This window comes from Monodon monoceros, unplaced genomic scaffold (genome assembly GCF_005190385.1).
Source record: "Monodon monoceros isolate NGI ecotype Baffin Bay Population unplaced genomic scaffold, NGI_Narwhal_1 Super_Scaffold_12, whole genome shotgun sequence".
NCBI lineage: Eukaryota > Metazoa > Chordata > Mammalia > Artiodactyla > Monodontidae > Monodon > Monodon monoceros.
The window spans coordinates 166,408,115-166,428,631 of NW_021703768.1; the positions used below are offsets into that span (position 1 = coordinate 166,408,115).

Below are 20,517 nucleotides of genomic sequence, written 5' to 3' on the forward strand. Positions count from 1 at the left end.
ATTAGGCTGGAACTTGACTTTTTTTATCTGCTCTGACAATCTCTGCCTTTTGATTGGGGTGTTTAGACTACTCACATTAGATGCAATTATTGATCTGGTTGGATTTACATTTATCACTTAGCTGTTTTCTACATGTCTTCCTTCTTTTTTGTTCTTCTGTTCCTCATTGACTGCTTTCTTTTGTGTTAAATATTTAATGTACCACAATTCTTCTGTTGATTTTTTAAAACTATATTTTAAAGTTATTTTCTTAATAGTTGCTCTAGGGATTACAATAAGCATTTTATTAACAATACAGTCTGCTTCAGATTAACACTAACCTGATCCCGGTAAAATACAGAAACTCTACTCCAATACAGCTCCATTTCATTCCTCCTGTTTTGTACTGTTGTTGACCCGTATATCACGTGTCTATATATGTTATAAATACAACAGATTGTTATATGCCTTTGGTCAACTGCCAAAGAGCTATGGTTGTTTTTGTCAATTCTATCCAGTGTTATGGTTAATGCTTCATATGATGTTATGTCTTTTAACTAAGAAGAAATGAGAAAAAAATGTCTTTTCTATTAGCCCACATATTTACCATTTCCAGTGCTCTTTATTTCTTCCTGTGAATGTACGTTACCAACATGTCACTTCCTTTCAGCCTGAAGAACCAGCAGGTCTGCCAGCAACAAATCCTCTCAGTCTTTGTTTATCTGAAAATCTTTTTGCTTTCGTTTCTGAAGGAGAGTTCTGATGCACTGAGAATTCTGGGTTGACAATTTTCTTCTTTGAGTACTTTGAATGCCATTCAGTTCCCTTTTGGTTTCCATTTGAATGTCTCAGGTGAGAAGTCAGCTGTTAATTATATTAATGCTTCCCCTGTATGTGATGAGTTGTTTTTCTCTTGCTACTTTCAAGATTTTCCCTTTTTCTCTGGGTTGTAACAGTTTGACTCTGATGTGTCTAGGTATAGATCTCTTTGTATTTATGCTACTTGAGGTTTGTTAAGCTTCTTGGATAAGCTTCTGCTCAAATACATGTTTGGCCATTCTTTCTTCAAATTGTTTTTCTGTCTTGCCCCCAAACATGTCTGCAACCTTGGGCTAATACAGCCACCGTCCCTCCCCACTTACCCATCTCCAAAACTGTCACTTTAACCAACAAGGCCATGGGCAGGGCTGTTGCCCACCACTCTAAATTGAGTGAGCCCCTTCTCACCCCTGCAGAGAAGCTGTTGGTCCTTACAGCCTGCACTGGCTAGGCAGAACTTCCCTACCAAGAGAGCTGGGGAGAGGGCATGAGAGGAGCCCCAGGTCAAATGCCACATATTCTCACCATTTTTACCCAGAGTTCAGCAGTTTCTTAAGCACAAACACTTCGCAGATTGTTGTGTGCTTCTGGTCAATTTCCAGAGTGTTGAAATGGCTGATTTTGGGGGGTCAATTCTGTGCTGCTTCATAGTTGTTTTTTTGGGGAAAGGATTTGACAGTTTCTCCTCATTCAATCACTGCTGGAAGCTGCCCTCCAGCCCTGATTTATTTTGAAAATAAAACACACACACATTGGGAGACTAAGTCAGAAAAAATGCCAAAGAGAGATGAAGAGGGGAACTGCAGAGAAGGAGAGAACTGATCCTACCATTTTATCGATATCCGCATACTCTAAATCTCCCCAATGTCGCTTAAAAAAAAAAAAAAAAGTTGTATCTTGGTGATTTTAATTCACCAGCACTTCCTTAAAGAAAAAGGAAATTCTCTCTGCTAGAAGCCACCAGAAACCCCCCTCTAGCCTTCAATATGCCTAAACTGGGTCATAAGAATAGCACAGCATGAAAGAAAGCAGTTTTTAAAAAGAGCCAAACAAATTCTAGAAAAATACTATACAGCAATGAAAAGAGTAACTATTCCTACATTCAACAACATAAGTAAATTTCACAAACATTACGTTGAATGAAAGCAAGCAAAGGGTACAGACTATATAATTCCAATTACTTAAAGTTCAAAAACAGGAAAAACTAACCTGCGCCGTTTGAAGTCAAGAAAGTGGTTACTCGGAGGGTAGTGGGCATGAGGGCGCTAGTAACGTTCTATTTCTTGATTTGAGCTACAAGGATGTGCTCAGTTTGTGAAATGTACCAAGTCGCACATGTGTACTTTTCATTATGTATGCTATACCTCAATTAAATAAAATTCTCTATATGGAGGTTCCCAAGGGATGAGCCAGACACTCTCAATGAGGATCCAAAGACTGCCTGCTTCTAACACAGAAACCATGGCCACTCACTCCAAAAAAAGATTACAGTTTTAGAATGGCTCTGGGCTGGACTTGATCCTATTATTCTGTCAAAATTCACAACTATACTTCAACAAACTAGACAGAACACTCTATGTGAGCACTCAAGGAGACACTAGCTCTATATGTGACGTTGTATTTTAAGTGAAGCTTGGAGACTGAAGGGTAGTTGTTACCAGCACTTACTTCCCTCACCACATGCCATGCACCAGGGTCAATTCTGGGCACGCATCTGTCACCCAGAGATGCAGAGCACAGATTATCATCCATTTCACAAATGAAGAAGCACGGGCCAGTATCATCTGCCCAAGGTCAGTCAGAGAGTGTGATCTGAGCCCCACTCTGCCAAAGCCGGGCTCCTTCCACAATCTCACACTGCTTCAAGAATGCCCTGGGGTCTCCCTAGTCCCACAGGAGGACCCCTGCTCTGTGTGCCTGGGTTAGTCTCTGTCTCTTGCTCTCTTACATTCTTTTATGCTCCTTCAACACTTAACCTCTTCCTCACAATTCACTGGCCTGCCCTACAGGTGATTACAGGAAAAAATGTAGACCAGGAGCCCAGGAACACAAGAGGGACCCAGTAAATCTCTGCAAGTGTGGGCTCCTCCTTCTCTTCACCCACCTGTGACATTCTGAAAGGAAAGGGAAGGGAAAGCAGACCCAAACTTAAAATTTTATTTCTAGAACTTTAAAAGAGGCCTCTGGTTTTAGAACAGGGACTGCAGAAAGCAGAGCCAGATAAAAAAGGCCTTTCTGGGTAGCAAGAACACAAAGCACACCACCCCAGACTAATACGCTTCCCCAGTAGGAGGGGGTTAGATTTTCCCATTTATCTCAAGGCGGTAAGAATTTTTAAAGCTGAGAAATACTGAGTCAGACAATCTCTGAAGTCCTTAGGACGCCAACAGTGTGGGGCCCAAATGAATTTAATGCAAAGACTGCAGGTTGGGGTCCCTCTGCGGGGTCAGTCAACACAAGGAGGCAAAGAGCACCAGGTTCTCCAGATCTGCACTTACTGCCCCTCACCCCACCCTGGGCAAACAGACATGGAAGGGAGTCTGCAGAGGAGGCACTGAGGGAGACAAGGGATGAACCACAGAGGGGCCACACACAGAGGGGCCGCGGGGCTTCTCAGGAGGCCATGGCCACCGGCTGCTGGCTCATGGGACATCAGGGTGTGAAGGGAGGGGTAAAGCAGGAGCTGGAGCTAGGCCTGCAATTCTCTTTACAGGGAGAAAAGAGGGTTTCTTAGTGAAGACATGGGGTGGTACACTGAGTCTTATTTCTTTCAAGCTTTTTCCTTAAAAGCTGAGGATTGCGAAAGTTACTCTTGAAGCAATCAGTATCGATGAAGGAGAAACCGAAAGAGCACATCACAGGAGTCCCGAACACAGGGGCCCCTCCTCCCTGATGCACGGCCTAGGAGGAGTGGTGACGCACGTGAGAGGGCTGTGCTCCCGACTCTGCCCCTGGCCAAGTGACCCAAGCAGGGTGTAGCATCATCCCTGGCCTCCCATGCCCCAGATCTGAAAAGCAGGGAAGCTGGACCAAATGAAAAAGTTTTCCTATAAACCAGAAGCACAGAGCTAGACAGCAGGTACAAGTTTAGTGAAGGCCTGCTGTCAAGCAGGGGAGCCAACAGAGGCTACCATTCCCCCATCCTGTGAGACCCACGCCCCATGCTACAGATGTCTGGGCCCCAGGGCCCCAAGAGGGAGGTCCCTTGGCCAGGACAGTGGGGGAGGTGCCAGGGCTGGAGCCCACAGCCATCTCCATGATAAGCCACCGAAAGCTGCTTCCTGTAGGCCTGACGGCGGCTTCACCCCCACAGACCTCCTCACGCCCAGGCCTGTCCCTGGTTCCTGGACCCTCCTGCTCACCTGTGTGTGGTTCGCATGTCCACGGGCCCATCGCCCACCTGCCCTTCGCCTCTGCCCATGGCCATCGCCTCTGCGCCTCTCAGCAACCCTTGGGCTGGGCCTGCTCCCGGCTCAGGCGTCACTCTCATGTCTCCGTCAGCGTTTAACTCTGAAGCCAACATTCCTCTCTCCATTTTTATTTTCTTGCTCTCCACATCGTCCTCTGCTGGGTCCCGGTCAAGCGCTCGTTTCTGACTCCGTGTTCGGCATGCTTCTTCAGTCATTCTGAACTTTAGGGGATGGAGAAAACATGACATTTAAACTTGGCACAACGAAGTGGCTGTCTTCTCAGACTTTTCACAATGTCAGCATGGAGTGTTTTTTCTCACCATGTGACAATGGCAGAAGTAGGTACAACAAATGAAGGGCCCACAAAGCGTGCCCAGGACATTTCTTCACTGCCTTGGGGAAGGCGAGGGCAGGAGCAACAGAGCATCTGGGAAGCCAAGCTATGCATCGCCCCATCCAGGGCCAGAAACCTGCAGGGACCTGGGCAGGAACAACGGAAGGTAGCTGCTTATCAGAAAGAAGGGGGAAATCTCTGCACTCCAGACTCAAGAGCAAATAGAGGAAACTGTTCTAGATCTGAATTCCCTGCCTATGGGATCCTGAGCACCTACATGGGATTGGAGGTATCTGGAATCCAAGAAGGAGGGACCATGCAGTCTCAGAAGCAGGGTCACAGCCCAACTCCAGCCCTGCACTGCACTGATGAGGGTTGACCCTTCTACTCCTGCTTCAGTGAGGGGCAGCCTTCTCACTCCCTGCTCACCTCAGGGGGGTGAGGAGTGGGGGGTCACATTTAACCCTTTGACTGACGATGAGGCGAACTTTGAGTGGGGTGAGGCCTGGCCCATCACCATGCCGGCACCCTGTACCTGCAGCATACACATATCTTGATTGAAAGAAGAAAGAAAAGAAGAAAAAAAACAGCTGAGTCAGTTTTTGATCCCATGACATCACTGGGCTCCACATGACCCTTCCCAGGATTCAGTCTGAGAGACAAAGCACTTTCCAGAAAACCAGTCTGAACCGGTTCCAGACAACAAGCTGAAGTGTTGTTAACCCTCACAGAGACAGGAGGGAAGACGGCAGTGATGTCTGTTTACAGGGAGACTGCTGGCATTCCACAACCGAGTCTGGGACACGAGTACTCGCTCTTAAAGGGGCCGCTCAGAGCCCAGCCTTGATGTCCCAGCAGGGCAGGACATGGGAAACCAGACTTCAACAGTCAGGGTCTAAAAAGCCATTCAAGAGTTCATCACAGGACAAAAAAAGAATTTAGCTGCCAGGCTCCTGAAGTACCAGTTCTCCACAGGACAGTCAATGCCCACATCTACCAACGTGGGGGCCTGGGGAGGAGCACACTGTATGAGCCCCTCAAAGAATCCCAATTCACACCTGCAGTGCGCCTACGATGAAGACCTCCTGGATCTGTGTCCAAGCAGGCAGGACACCCAGCACCTCAGTGTCCTCACCAGCAAACACCCTGGGAGGCCTATCCTGGGTATGGCCAAGCAGAACCAGTCCCAAAGCAGCCCACCTTCTGGAGACTTGGTGGGGGTGGGGAAAGCACAGGGCATCGAAGGGGTCCCATCACTGTATTTGGGACACACTCCTGAGCTGACTCATTTGCAACCTCCTTAAAGGAGCTGATTTCACAAATGAGCAACACTGCAGGGCCCTGCCTTGGACTCAAACTGAAAGGAAGGAAAGTGACAGCTGCTTTGTGCTCCTGGCACAGGAGGCCGAGCGTCCGTCTGACACGTGTTAGGCCAGCGTGCCCCGGCCTGGACCCTCAGACATCTGCTCCCACAGGCAGTCCAAAAGGGTTGAATCAAGCAGGTTTCCCCGTGGCCATGTCACCCCCGCCCCTGGGGTGCTCCCCATTCCAGGCAGGGCTTGAGAAGTCTGAAGCTCAAGGGCACAGCCTATCAACTTGGCCTCCATCTGCCTCCAACCCCTCCTGGCATCCCAGCCTGCACCTGCTGCCCACCCCGTGCCATCTCAGCCCTCAGCCACACTCCGTCCCTCTGCTCTCACCCAGATCTCCCCATCCCCTCCTTCACCTGTAGAGGTCATCTCCTCACCACCCCAGAGGGAAGCAAGGGATGCTCCCATGTCCCTCTCAGCCTAAAGTTCTAGTTTCTGTCCTTCTCCAACATGCTTTCACCACAAATGCTGTCAGCCTGCTCACTGAGTCTGTCTGTCCTGTCTCCCCATGAGCTGCGTCTAGACAGGTCACTGCCCTGAATTGAATGTCAGTCACCCTCCCCTCCTCTCCCTCACTGTGGGAGGGATGGGTCACTTTCCTTTGGGGCACTGCCTAAACAACAGGAACTGCTCAAACGTATGGGGAATTGCATGAGAGGAATGATTTCAGCGGCCACGTTGGATAGTGGGTACCTGTGCTCCCAGGATCAGAGAGGAGCCTATTGGGGGTAAAAGATGAAGGGAGTCCAGGACCTTAGGCACGGAGGGCCCCCACTGGAGTCAAAGGAAATTCTGTCCCTAAGGGAGAAGCTCCCAGGCTGGCCTGGTGCCACTGGGGGAGGGGAGGTCCGAAGTGAACAGGGAGAATGCACCCCCCAATCCTGAACTCAGAACCGCCCCCAATACTTCCCCACTTCGCCTCTGCTCCAGCCCAGCCTGCAGGGCCCCCACCCCCAGCACAGCCTCTGGCCTTGTAAACCCCAGGCTCCAATCCATGAAGCTCATCTGAACCCCAGACCCTGCATGAAGTCCCTCCTTCCTCCCAACTGCCCACATGGACTGGGGTGGGAGGAGAGGCTGACGAGGAGGTCGCTGTGCATCAGGTCACCAGACCAGCAAGGTGGTGCCCCAGTGAACTCACTTCATTGTCACTGGTGAAGGACAAGCGGTCACAAGGGGCCAGAGTAGAGCCTCACACCCATGGGGCTGCTCCCACCAGCCCCAGAGACCATGTTAGGCCACAGTTCTGGTCGGGGTCCCCAGCAGAGGACCTGGGAGACCATCTGCTTGTGTTCTGTGTGCAGTGTCAGGGCAGCTCACTCAGAAGCTGAGGGGCTGGAACTCTGCCAACCCCAGGCACGCCCTGTGCCTCTGGCAGGCTGCTGAGTGGGGGAGGGGTGCAGCAGCCTTGCCCCCCTCCCCCACCACATAAAGGGTGAGCACAGCTGGAGGGGGTGGGGCCAGCCATGGGGGATGGAGCCTCAGGCTCGGACCTCCCCCTCCTTGGGTGGAGCCTCCTCCACTGGGAAGGCGGTTGCCTTAGTGCCCACATGGGGCCTGCCACTGGCCAATCCTGGACACCGACACCACCAGGCAATTGCTCCTGGGGAGGGCAGGTGTTAGTAAGGAGTGGCCTCTCCCTCCTCTCAGCAGGAAGGACCAGTGCCCCAACCTAGCAAATCAGGGCTGGCAGCCACCGCCCTGCAGGCACAGAGGCAGGGACAGCAAAAAAAAAAAAAAAAAGTTGTCAGGAAGAAACCAGCCTTGAGGAACGAAGTGCGACCTAGGAATGAAGCATGACCGACAATTTCTGCAAAATGCAGTGAGGAGGTGCATTAGAATACTTTCTAAAGAGCAGGTGAAGAGGTTGGATTACTGCAACTGACAAATTAGGATCTGCTTCAAAGCTCCTGGTGAGTGAGGGAGGGATAGCAGCCACAACAGCATAAGTTCCACCACAGGCCCGGGGAGAACTGCTGGCCCACAGAGAGCAGCCCCCTCTAATCAAGGCAGGATCCAGTGCTGGCTGCTGTCTGCAGGGACAGATCCCAACAGCAGCAAGCCCACCGTAAAGATGCGGCCACCAGGGCTGCAAAGGCTGCCTGAGACACAGGCTGCACATGGGGAGCAGGGCTGGAACCCAGGTGGCCTCAGGCCCTCCTCACTCTCTCCAAACATAACCTGGCTGGACAGGCAGGATGCAACCCAAGTCTTCCTCAGGCCAAAGAAGGGCAGGCTCCAGCCATACTAGAGGCTTCACAAGCACACAGCACAGACCAATCCCAGGATGAGTGGGCTACCAAGTCCCAGGCGGAATGCTGACACACGGCTTTGGGTTGGACGCGAATTTCAATTGCTTCTACCAAAAGATGCTTTCTTTTATTAAAATGTCACCTTCCAACTGGTCTGAGGACCTCAGGTGGAAAATCTGTTCTAAGACAACTCCAAAACGGTGAATTGTGCTGTGGCAGGAACCAGTATTTTTTTTTTGGCTGTGCTTGGGTCTTCGTTGCTGCACACGGGCTTTCTCTAGTTGCAGCGAGCGGGGGCTACTCTTCGTTGTGGTACGCGGGATTCTTATTGTAGTGGCTTCTCTTGTTGCAGAGCACAGGCTCTAGGAGTGCAGGCTTCAGTAGTTGCAGCATGTGGGCTCAGTAGTTGCGGCACATGGGCCGTAGAGTGCACGGGTTTCAGTAGTTGCAGCGTGTGGGCTCAGTAGTTGTGGCGCACAGGCTGTAGGGAATGTGGGCTTCAGTAGTTGTGGCGCACGGGCTTAGATGATCCACAGCATGTGGGATCTTCCCAGATCAGGGATCGAAGCCGTGATCCCTGCATTGGCAGGCGGATTCTTAACTACTTCACCTGGGAAGTCCCAGGAACCAATATTTTTAAACAGGACTCAGAAGACTAACACTGACTCTGCACAGGGGGTGGGGCGGGGGGGGGGGGGTTGGTTGAGAGGGGGGATTAGATAGGCATAAGTCATACAGCCATAACTCTGAGGTTATCATTAATACTCTGTACTAGGAAATGTTATTTATACCACACTGCTACAAAATAACAGCAGGAACACTACTAGTAATACTCCTGTTTCAGGCATGAGGAAAATGAGGCTTAAGAACATGTGTTTGGGAGAAGTGACAGAGCTGATGCTCTGAAAAGGAGATGATGTGGGGTGCTTTTTCCAGAGCCCAAAGAAGGGAGTGAGCTCGATGAGGTGTCAAAAGGAGGGTGCTGAGTCTAGACTGACCTCAGGTGGAGCACAGAGGGCAGTGGGTGTGTTGGATGGAGGGGGAGGGGGAGTGGGATCCAATTTGTTCTAAAGGATTTGAGGACAGACTGAGGCAGGGAGGTGGCAGGGGGAACAGTCAGGGGGGTTCTGTATCTCGTGGTTCAGGATGGAAAGGGGATAGAGCAGCAGGGAGACATGACCAATGCTGGGTGTACTTTAGAGGATTTAGACAACACAACATACCAACAGTTGGACGCTAGGCGAGAGAGGGTTGCTTTGGGTTTTTTTGTTTGTTTTTTTGCCTGAGCAACCGGAAAAAGATGGATTTGATTTTCTGATATGGGGAAGGAGCAGATCTGGGGGAAGAATGTTGCGAGTGGGATTGTCTGGCATGCAGAGAGGCTGAGGAGTGTCTGCTGACAGGCGGAGGCCTGCACACACGCACACGAGATAGCCACTGTCCTCAGGGCCGTGTGGAAACAAGGGCCTGGGCCTATGCAGCAACCGATGCAGTTGAGTAATGACAGGTTCCAAATGCCAGCCTCACTAGCCACTGGCCAAGCTCCACACTCTCCACAGCCCCTGGCTGACAGGCATATGTCTTCCCTTCCAGACCAGAGACCTCACTCTGCTCTCTGCCTGAGCTACTTCCTGATACATATCTTTGAGTGACAGTGGCAGGGATAGAGCAGCTGTGTTCTGGAAGGAAATCACACCCAAAACACCAGCTCCCGAGTTCTAAATAATGTCAAACCTCGTTAAGGCCAAGTAGAACGGATGAAATTTAACTTGGGAAACAGAAAGTTGATCGCAACAGCCAGCCCCCACCACTAGACACTGCAGAGAACAGAGGATGGACCTCAGGGAGCAACTGGCCAGGGGAGCTTGTCACTCTCTGAGCCTCAGCTTCCCCATCCATACCTCATAGATGCGCTATGTGAAGAGGCACAGAGTGACATTAGTAAAAACTTGAATGAGAAAATCAAGTTGCAGAATGATATGATACCATTCACAGTTTTAAAATGCTTACAACCTGCAGAAAAAAATACTGAAAGAAAGTTCACTAAAATTGAAACTGAAAGAAATTGGACTAAAATCCACAACACTCATCTCAGAAACTTTCACTGTCTGTATTAAGCATTTCTGGATTAAATTATTTCTCTTAACAGGGACTATTTATCAGTTTCTTTGTATTCAAAGAAAACAAAGATAAAAAGGAGAGTTAGATAAAATAACACTCCCACCTACAAAGGCTGAGAATTATAAGAACAAGTGGTATTGGGTGGGGGTGAGGGAAGGCGGCCCTGCACTGGAGGGAGGACCCCCCAGCCAGCTCCTTCAACAGGCAGAACAAAGAACCCAAGATGAACCGTGACCTTCAGTGGGCTGAAAGGGGATGCCGCTGCCACTTTCCCATTTGTTGTTGGCAGCTTAACAGTCCACCTTTATATCACTTGCTACAGTGACTCCTGGGCTCTAAGCAGTAAACCCAAACCCCTTAGCTCATCCCCACAGCCCATCTTCTACCTGGGCCAATAGCTGTCCCAAGTGGACATCAGGCCACAGCATCAGTGTGGGCTCATTCTGAGAGGGCCCACGGCCCACACTGTTCCTCACTAGGGCTGCCCACAGCAACAACGCCCATACAGCTTGACGGCTTCATCTCAACGTTAAACTCTTCCACGGCAGAAGATTTTTCCCATTCATCTCCATTTTCAGTGTGGAGCAAACAGTACGGGTTCAGAATGTGCTACTGAGTTAAACCTACATTTCTGTAAATTAGCCTCACAAAGTGTATGATTCCTGGGGTTGCCCTACAAGGCAAAATGTAGCAAGCAAGTCAAGTGCTTTCATTAAAAAGTCCTGGGATTTCCCTGGTGGCGCAGTGGTTTAGAACCCGCCTGCCAATGCAGGGGACACAGGTTCGAGCCCTGATCTGGGAAGATCCCACATGCCGTGGAGCAACTAAGCCTGTGCACCACAACTACTGAAGCCTGCGCACCACAACTACAGAAGCCCGTGAGCCTAGAGCCCGTGCTCTGCAACAAGAAGCCACCGCAATGAGAAGCCCACACACCACGACGAAGAGTATCCCCCACTCACTGCAACTAGAGAAAGCCCACACACAGCAACGAAGACCCAATGCAGCCAAAAGCAAAAAAACCCCTGCATTCTGACTTTCTGGGAGGTGAGTGTACTGAGATGGAGCCTCACAGGTTGAGGCCAAGGCAGGAACAGGAATCCAGGGAGATGGTCCAGGCAGAGGAACAGCATGGGCCAAGCCACTGAGCTGTGAGTCTCAGGCAAAGGAAGGGAGGCCACAGTTGAGTCCTGTGCTAAAGGTTTCCTGAAAAAGAGAACTAAGTCTTCCTCACTGATTGAAGCTGGGTTCTGAACCCTTAGTTGTATGAAAACTTAAGACACTCCAGAATACAGGTGTTTTCTCTCTTGTACATCATCGGAAGGGCCCCTGGCCCAGCTGCCTGTCTAGGAGCTCCTTGGGCCTTCAAAGACCTGAACTGAGAAGATGAGGAGGACAGACTCTCCCTGCAACGGTCCTGTGATCCAGGTGGGGACAGGCCACACCCATACATGTGGCGGCAGGGGGACAGGTGCCATATACCCAGAGCCTCTGGGGGTAGAAGACCAGCCTGTCATCCCACAAGGTGGAGAAATCCAAGTCTAGTGGGTCTGGAACCCAGGTCCAACACTCTTCTTTCTACCTGGCATTCCTACAAGCTGCCCACTGTGGAACGTTCCACTATACACTCTAAAGCCCTTTTGTTAATCATGTTTAAATTGTTTGTTTTCACCTGGAGAGACAAGCACATGGTAGGGCTTAAATGACGCTTGCCAGTGAGGAGCAGGACAGAACAGCTGTCCTCAAATGCCTCCACGGCAGCCTCACCTCAGAAAATTAAGACTTGCCCTGCCAGGGGCTGCGGAAGCACTCATGGGAAGGCCTGGGCAGGGAAGACCCCTGCAACCAAAAGGTACAAGCCCCCTGTCATCAATGTTCCTGGTGTATCCCCAGCTCCAGAAGAGTGCCAGCCACATAGTAGGTGCACTTCAAACATTTAACGAATGAACAAACGTAGGTTTTACAGAGAGGAGCTCAGGGACTGGGGGGTGGGGTGAGGGGTTGGTAAGCACGGGCTCCCTTTCACCACTGGGATTCTCGGATCTCAACCCAAGTTTAATGCTCCTCTGTTGTTAACAGAAATGTGGGGTCTTCCTTTACAGACAGAACACCTTACACCGATTGAGTATTTACCCCACATGGATCATCTCAGATGCAAGGTGAATGCTATCATCAGCCTCTGTTTTACAGGTAGGGAAACTGAGGCAGGTGAAGGTCACACAGCAAGTGGGTGGGACAGTGCTGGGAACTGAAGCCCATGCTCCTCCAGACAGTGCCCACTGAAACACCCCCATCAACTACCTAGAGTCAGGCGTGGTTTCCAAAGGACACAGGGAGCTCCTCACAAGCAGGAAGTTTCGCTCTGGCCCAATGGGGTCCAGACGAGATATTAAATGTTTACAATTTTATTGAGTGTTATGAGTGAGACCACACCTTTTGCTGTTTGCTTTCAGAGTACAGTAAGTTCTGCTGGAGCTCAACATATGCATTCCCAAAACTTGCCACATGGTGCAAAATCATGCAATAAAAACACAGGGCTGGACTTCCCTGGTGATGCAGTGGTTAAGAATCCACCTGTCAACGGAGGGGACACAGGCTCGAGCCCTGGTCCGGGAAGATCCCACATGAGGCGGAGCAACTAAGCCCGTGCGCCACAACTACTGAGCCTGTGCTCTAGAACCCGCGAGCCACAGCTACTGAGCCTGCGTGCCACAACTACTGAAGCCCGCGCACCTAGAGCCCATGCTCCGCAACAAGAGAAGCCACCACAATGAGAAGCCTGTGCACCGCAATGAAGAGTAGCCCCCGCTCGCGGCAACTAAAGAAAGCCCCTGTGCAGCGAAGACCCAATGCGGCCAAAAATAAATTAATTAAAACAAACAAACAAACAAAAAACACAGGGCTTGTAGGAACAATGGGGTTAGGGCACAATACCCTAAAATTTCATTAGCGCCATAAAAAAAAGACAGGAACCTGATTTTTTAATGGCAGCACATTAAACAGCTAAGAAATACACAAATGCTGCCTGAAGCCTTATGCCTCACCTGAGGGAAGATCTGGTGTTTGCTGTGACAGTGGGTGAGATGCAGTTTCTGAGTTACTGTGACATGCTGGAAGGAGGTTGTCTGACCCCAGAAGGGGATGTGTGTGGCCCAGAAGGGGGCAAGATGTGCATGTGAGGCGTGTGCATTTTCCTTTAGGGTACCAGCAGGCACTCTTTTAGCTAGGAGCAGTTTTCCGGATTCCTATAGTACAGGAGTCTGCAAACTTTTTCTTAAAGGGACACAGTAAATATTTTCAGCTCTGCAGGTCATTCAGTCTCTGTCCTGATTACTCAAGCTCTGCAACTGTGACAGTTCGTTCTCGAAGGGGCACGGCTGTGTCCCAATCAAACATTGTTTACCCAAACAGGCCAGCAGCCTGTGGGCCATAGCTTCCCAACCCCTAGACCTAGCATTTCTCCTGGACAAAATCGCACATAACCAAACGGTGTGCCCAATATATTAATAGTGTTGGAACAAACCCGCTTTTCCAAACAAGCCTCACAGCAGAACTGACAACAGAGAAAAATCGATTTCAAAAAAAGGACCTGAATGTGTAAATTCAATCCAAGCCCAGAACTCAAGGTTAACCCTTTTGACAAGTGAGAAGAAATTTAGTTTCAAAAAGTGTCGAATGCAGACTGCTTACTTCAGGGTCAGTCTGTCCCACTACGTGGGTCTATTTTATACCATCCTAAAAGCCCTACACACTCTCAAGATAAATAGGTCCCTCGTAGAGGGAAATTACATGCTATAAACTCAATTGCTGCAGTGGATGAAACTTTAACCCAGTTACAGAAACAAGCAGTTCCTAAGCACACGTGCCTGAGCATCAGACCAAAGCTCTAAGGAAAAGCACAGGAGCTGAGAACGACCTGATTGGGGAGGGGGCGGGGTGCAGGGGTTAAGCCAGGAAGGAAAGTGTGAATCAAGCATACTAGGGCTGAGTCGCTGGAGACCTGGGGGTCCTGGGAAGAGCCACAGGGCCAGGCTTCTCCAGGTAGCCAGAAATCACCTTTGCCCTTGAGGGCTGGGGACAGGGGGGTCATCTGTGCTAGAGAAACCCTAAGAAGCGCACTCTACCTGGTTGGAGGGGTTGGGATCTGGGAGGACACAGGTTCACACCATACTGCACCCAACTGTCCCACTCCAGTGCCATCACAGCCATGCACCTTGCATCCTTAATGAACCTCAGTGCATTCTGCCTGCAACTGTAGCTCCACAGCTCAGCCCCAGCCTGGGGACACCAGGAGAGCCTCGGGAACAGCAGTTAGACTCAGCCTCCACCTGGTCAGCACCTTGGTCCTTCAATTCTCCTGACCTTTATGTGAACGCTAGGCCTGACTGGTAGGCACATCACCTCACCCCCAGCCTTGTGGCGTCGTGTCCATCCCACACAGGAGCTCCCTGGACCTGGGGACTTGTTGCAAGTTTTCTGAGCCTTCTTCCTAGCGTTAAGAGAAGCCGACGCTGGCTCGCCAGATAAACAGCCACGTAACAAAAATAAAAGACTTGACCAACAAATTCTTCTGTCCTGCTGAAGGGGCTCACTTGCTCTTTCAAAGGCTTCTCATAAGGTGGGCACTCTCACTGCTAGCCTCCAAAGGTGGCCAGTGGTGCCTAGGCTCTGGGTAGGCTGAGGCAATGAGAAGGGAGTAAAAGGGATGGGGAACACAGGGTGCTCCAGATTTGGGAGCATCTGACCCCACTTGATGGACACCCTACTGGCAGAGGACGGACGCAGGAAACCAGGGTATCGGCAGACACCTCCCTGCTCCCCAAAATGCAGCACACCAGGCTAGTTGAACACCAAGCAACCTTGCGTCACAAACACAAATACACACGTGTGTGTGTACCCACACTCGTGCAAACACAAACACATGCGCCCACGTACACATGAACACCACACACATACGTGTGCACAGTTTTCATCCCCTCCTCCCACCTCCAAACCTTCTCCAATTACCTTACAAAGGGTCTTCTCTATTCATTTATGAGCAAAAGAACAGCAGTTCTTATGGGTGATCAGTGTCCAACTATCTCAAGAAGAAGCAAAACTATTAAGTATGGAAATAAGATTAGACAAAGGGTCCAGGATCACCAACTTCTAAAGCAAGTGAAGGAGCCCAGAGGGCCTTGCAGAGAGACCTGCAGGGCCTTGTGCACACCTCCGCCACATCAACCCACAATTCCTCCAAGACAAATAATTTCGCACCTGGGTGGAACAGCTGATCATTTTAAAATCACTAGCACTGCAACCATGCTCATTTCTACTACTTTGTGTACACAGTAATTTAAGTTTCCAGAGAAGGCAAAGAGCTGACTTTTGTCTACTGTTGTTTATCTGAGTGATGCCTGAACCCAGAAGGGAACTTCTGCAGCACGGAGGAGCCTGGTCAGTTACTAACGACCAGGGACACCCTTCTCCTAGTTCACAGCCCATCTGGCCCAGGACGTGGACGCCGACAGACTCCAAATACTGATTCTGCACCAGACAGTGACCTCCAAGGGGCCAGTGACCTGCAGGTACCACCTTTGTGGAGGGCAGGAAGAGCAGCTTGGGGGGATCCCCGCCTTCATGGGAGCAAAGACCCAGTAAGGGCTATGAGATATGTGTGTCAATCACCATTTTGTTACAAATCAACACTGGAAAAGAAATCCACCCTGCCCGACCAGAGGAGGAGGCTAAGGATCTAGCTTCATTTGAGCTAGGCCCCAAGAGTAGAATCTGGAGTTGTAGATAGAGATGGAAGAGGGAGAAAGAAATGGTAGCACAAAAGGTGAAGTGGCAGAAATACACAGGCGCATGAAAACCCATCTCCAAAGTAAGTAGATGAAACCAAATAAAAGGAGATCAAAACTTTTAACAACTTTTTAAAATGGAATGAGGTTGCTTAAAAGGAAAAAACAGGGCTTCCCTGGTGGCGCAGTGGTTGAGAGTCTGCCTGCCGATGCAGGGGACACGGGTTCGTGCCCTGGTCCGGGAAGATCCCACATGCCGCGGAGCGGCTGGGCCCATGAGCCATGGCCGCTGAGCCTGCGCGTCCGGAGCCTATGCTCTGCAACGGGAGAGGCCACAACAGTGAGAGGCCCGCGTACTGCAAAAAAAAAAAAAAAAAAAAAAAAAAAGGAAAAAACATTCCCCCATTACAGTGTGGCCACTTATATTCAGTTTAAGAGGCTAAACAGTGATGATCGGGCCTCCCAGAGACTTCTCTGACTCAGGGTGCCCTGCAGGAGTGTAGGGACTGGGGGTGGGGTAGGGGCCCTGACCAGCCCGCCTTCAGCCTGTGAGAGTGAGGAGAGCTGGAACCTTTAATTAGGTCCTGAAGGACAGAGGAGGGGAGTGCTGAGACCTGTGAAATGGCACAGAGTATGCTGCAAAAAGACACATGCACGCACACAACTTAAATGAAGTGCTTCCAGTCACTCCATCAAACAAATCAATCTGAGCACTGGCGCTCTCCGCAGCGAGCTCTCTGCCCTCAGCCCCCAGAGGTGCGCTCTACCTAACCCTTCAGGGAAGAGACACCATTTGCAAACTCAGCGCTCAGCTCAGACACAGAAGTCAAAGGGGAAGGTTAAGTTCAGGAGCATCTCGACCTCCTCCTAACAGGGCACTTCTATCATGCCCGGTGTGCCCAAACACCACACTCCATCTGAAATGCTAATGACCCATCTAAAAGGCCATCACCACCCAGAGGAGTCATGCAAGATAAAGTCAGACCAAATCAGCCATCCTATGAAAGTCACCTCAGTCCTTGGTTCAAGAACCACCCAGATATGTAGGTATATAGATTGTTAAGACTGAAAAGAGTAAAAAAAATAAAAAATAAAAAAACCACACACACAGAACCTCAGGCTTTTACATTTACAAATAAACACACATTTACAATCTGATTTTTTTTTTTAAGGTGGAGGACATGTAAATACAGCCTCTGAAATAATGCTTTCTTGGGATATATTTAATAAAATTAACCTAGAAAGCAGAAACTTTAATGTACTCAAGTAGTAACCACCCAACATTTTAAAAATAAAGCCTGGGGGGCTTCCCTGGTGGCGCAGTGGTTGAGAGTCAGCCTGCCGGTGCAGGGGACACGGGTTCGTGCCCCGGTCCGGGAAGATCCCACATGCCTCAGAGCGGCTGGGCCCGTGAGCCATGGCCGCTGAGCCTGCGCGTCCGGAGCCTGTGCTCCGCAACCGGAGAGGCCACAACAGTGAGAGGCCCGCATACAGCAAAAAAAATAAATAAATAAAAAATAAAGCCTGAATGGTCTTCAGATTCCTAAAGGAAAATCCCATGTAGACATGCACTGTGGAGAAAGGCGCTTGGAAGCACCTCACCCCAGTACCGCTTGTGGGAACAGAGCAGGTTTTGGGACAAGTCATCTCCAGAAAAATCAGTGGTCGCTGCCTTCAATGAGGCTCATGCCACAGTAACAGCCAGCCCTCTGGTAGCATGCCCGGCCACTCAAACTCACCTGGGGACATGCAGGGCCTGGCCTGGAACAGCCAAGTCCCCTGACCTCAACAACCATCCTCCCTCCCTGGAGTCATCAGGGAGGGGCAGCTAAAGAAAGCACAGATCCTGTTGGGGAAGATGGTGTAAGTAGGGAGTATGTTTTTATCTTCCCCCAGACATAGACAATCTCCTAAAAACTTCTGAAAACAGGGAACACCACTAACCAGACAGGCCACGCAGATTCCACTGAGCTCTGTCTACCCCTCAGCCTCATGCCTTGGCCTCTGAGTGCCCCTTCCCAGGGACATGAGATGAAAGCCTGTCTACACCTCCTAGTCAAAGCACACAGTAGGACAAAGTACACCTAAACTGATCACGTTTTAAGAGGGGAGGAGAGAGATGGGTAGCGAGTGTTTTTAAAACTGTTGATAGCACCCCCAGGCTCACCCCCACATGAGGACTTGGATTTTGTGTTTACACTCTCAGAAGTGCTCAGTAAGCACCCAACACTGCCCACCTGGAAGTGACCCCACATGGGTGTCTGAGCCTCTGACAGCGGGGGCCTGTGCCTGAAGCCCAACCCCTGCAGCCCCGGAGAGAGAGAAACAAATGGTGCCAGAGAACGCGACACAGAAATAAAGGTGCCACCTGTGAGGGGATTCTGAAAAATATGAAATGTCCACAGGGAAATGGTGACCAGGAGTCCTCTGGTGTAGGACGTCACTGTGAGGGATGTCTGGCTGAGCTTCCCTCCCACGGGAAAGGACCAGTCCTCTGTCCCTCCCAGCTGCCTCCTAGGCTGAGCCTCCTAGGCTGAGCCTCCTCGGCCCACAAAGGGTTACGCCTGCCATTTCCATGCCACCTGCAATGTGCCAATCGGGCGTCACATCAAAAATGGGAGGCCTTAACCCTTCCAGGGCTGACTCCCTCAGGGCCTGGCCAAGAACGCAGCCCTGACCACCAGCTTCATCGAGCTGGAAATGGCAGGAGGTTTTACACAGAAAATTCCAGGAAGGGCCAGAAAAGCCTTCTCCAGTCTTGGGAGGAAATGTGAGTGGAAAGTGGGAGAACCAAATGTGCATCTTTCATCATTTTCAACAGGACACCCAGCAATGTGGTGACGCCACTGCCTGGAAGCACTGCCTGGGCTCCTTTGTCAGCTCCTCCCTGCACACATCCTGCAGCAGGCAGGGCCGGAGGCCGCCCCAAAAGGCTCAGAGCCAGCAGGGAAACCTACGTCTAGGACTAAATAAGTTTCTGGTCTCAAAGAAGCCCATGGGCCTAAGAAACAGTTTCTACTGATGCACAGTTCTTGCAGCACTTCCTGCACAGCTGTGAGAGCTGGAACAGAAATCCTACTTCTCTCCTCCACCCTGTAAGTGGAAATCTTCCCCTTGGGCAGGGGGTTGTTCTGGGTATAGACACCTACAACAACCTCCAGGAAATAGCCAAGCTGACCTAGAGCATATCACATTAGTGGTCATTTTGTAAAACATGCTACTCAAAGGTAAAAGCAAGGCCTCACCCCAGCCAAGGCCCCGCCGGCCTCTCTGACCTGTCTACTGCTGTCCCCCACACGTCCCCGCTACCCCTCGACCCTATTCTCTCAGCTCCAGCCACTCTGACATCCCAGCTGCTCCTCTGAAAACCAAGTTTACTCCCACCTCAGAGCTTTTGTACTTCCTGCTCCCCCTACCTGGAAGGTCCTCCCCCACGTCTCTGTACACCACTCTCTTCTTCAGCCGAAACAGCAAAGTTACATGTATCTCCCCTCCATGCACTTCGGTGGGTCTCTATCCCTTTCCCACTTCATCACCACTTGACATTCTATTTACTCATCTCTCCGTTTACGTGTTTGTCCCCCCCACCCCATCCCCCACAAGAACAGAGAATATATATCTCTTTGTTCAGTGCTACCATCCCAGGGCCCAGGACAGAACAGGTGTTCAATACATATTTGTTAAACAGATGAGAAAAAGTACTTTCAGAACTTCCAGCTATGGCACTCCCCTTCCTCGTTACATAAGCCAAAAAGTCTTCATGTCAATAGAAAACGTAATGATCAAAACCAAACAAAACCCTTACTTCATACCATATATGACAATCAACTCAAAATGGGTCAAAGACCTAAATACTAAAAGCCAAACCTACAAAACTCTTAGAAGAAGAGTACGTAAAGGTAAATCATGACCTTCGATTTGGCAAGAGATTCTTAGATATGACACCAAAAGCTCAATATCAACAAAAGAAAAAAGATAAATTAGACTTCATCAAAACTAAATTCTTTTGTGCAAAAGAGAGTGAAAAGATCAACAGAGCGGGAAAAACATTAGAAATCATATCTCTAATAAGGGTCTGGTGTCAGAATATATAAAGAACTCTTAAAACTTCGCAACAAACCCAATTCAACAAAACAGGCAAAAGACTTGAAAAGACATTTCTCCAAAGACAGACAAATGGCCAATAAGCACATGAAAAGATGTTCAGCATCATTAGTCATTAGGGAAATGCAAATCAAAACCACAATGAGATACCACCTCTCACCCACCAGGATGACTATTAAAAAAAAAGGAAAATAAGCGTTGTTGAGGATGTGGAGACATTGGAACCACCACATATTGCTGGTGGGAATGTAAAATGGTAAAATGGTGCAGTAATGTGAGAAACAGTCTGGCAGTTCCTCAAAAAGTTAAATACAGAATTACCATATGACCCAACAATTCTACTTC

The 20,517-nt window shown here is 49.9% G+C and overlaps 1 protein-coding gene across 8 annotated transcripts in view; it reads right to left on the reverse strand.

Annotated features, from left to right (window-relative positions):
* The window catches only part of GATAD2A (GATA zinc finger domain containing 2A), a 100,966-nt gene that overhangs the window by 35,004 nt on the left and 45,445 nt on the right, over positions 1-20,517 (reverse strand). For 7 of the 8 annotated variants that reach the window (XM_029216324.1, XM_029216320.1, XM_029216326.1 and 4 more), the window contains one exon: positions 4,161-4,429. In XM_029216324.1, coding sequence (XP_029072157.1) covers positions 4,161-4,429 — 269 coding nt within the window. Of the gene's footprint in view, positions 1-4,160; positions 4,430-4,971; positions 5,720-20,517 lie in introns of those variants that run through there. The other variant, XM_029216327.1, reaches the window with a different exon arrangement.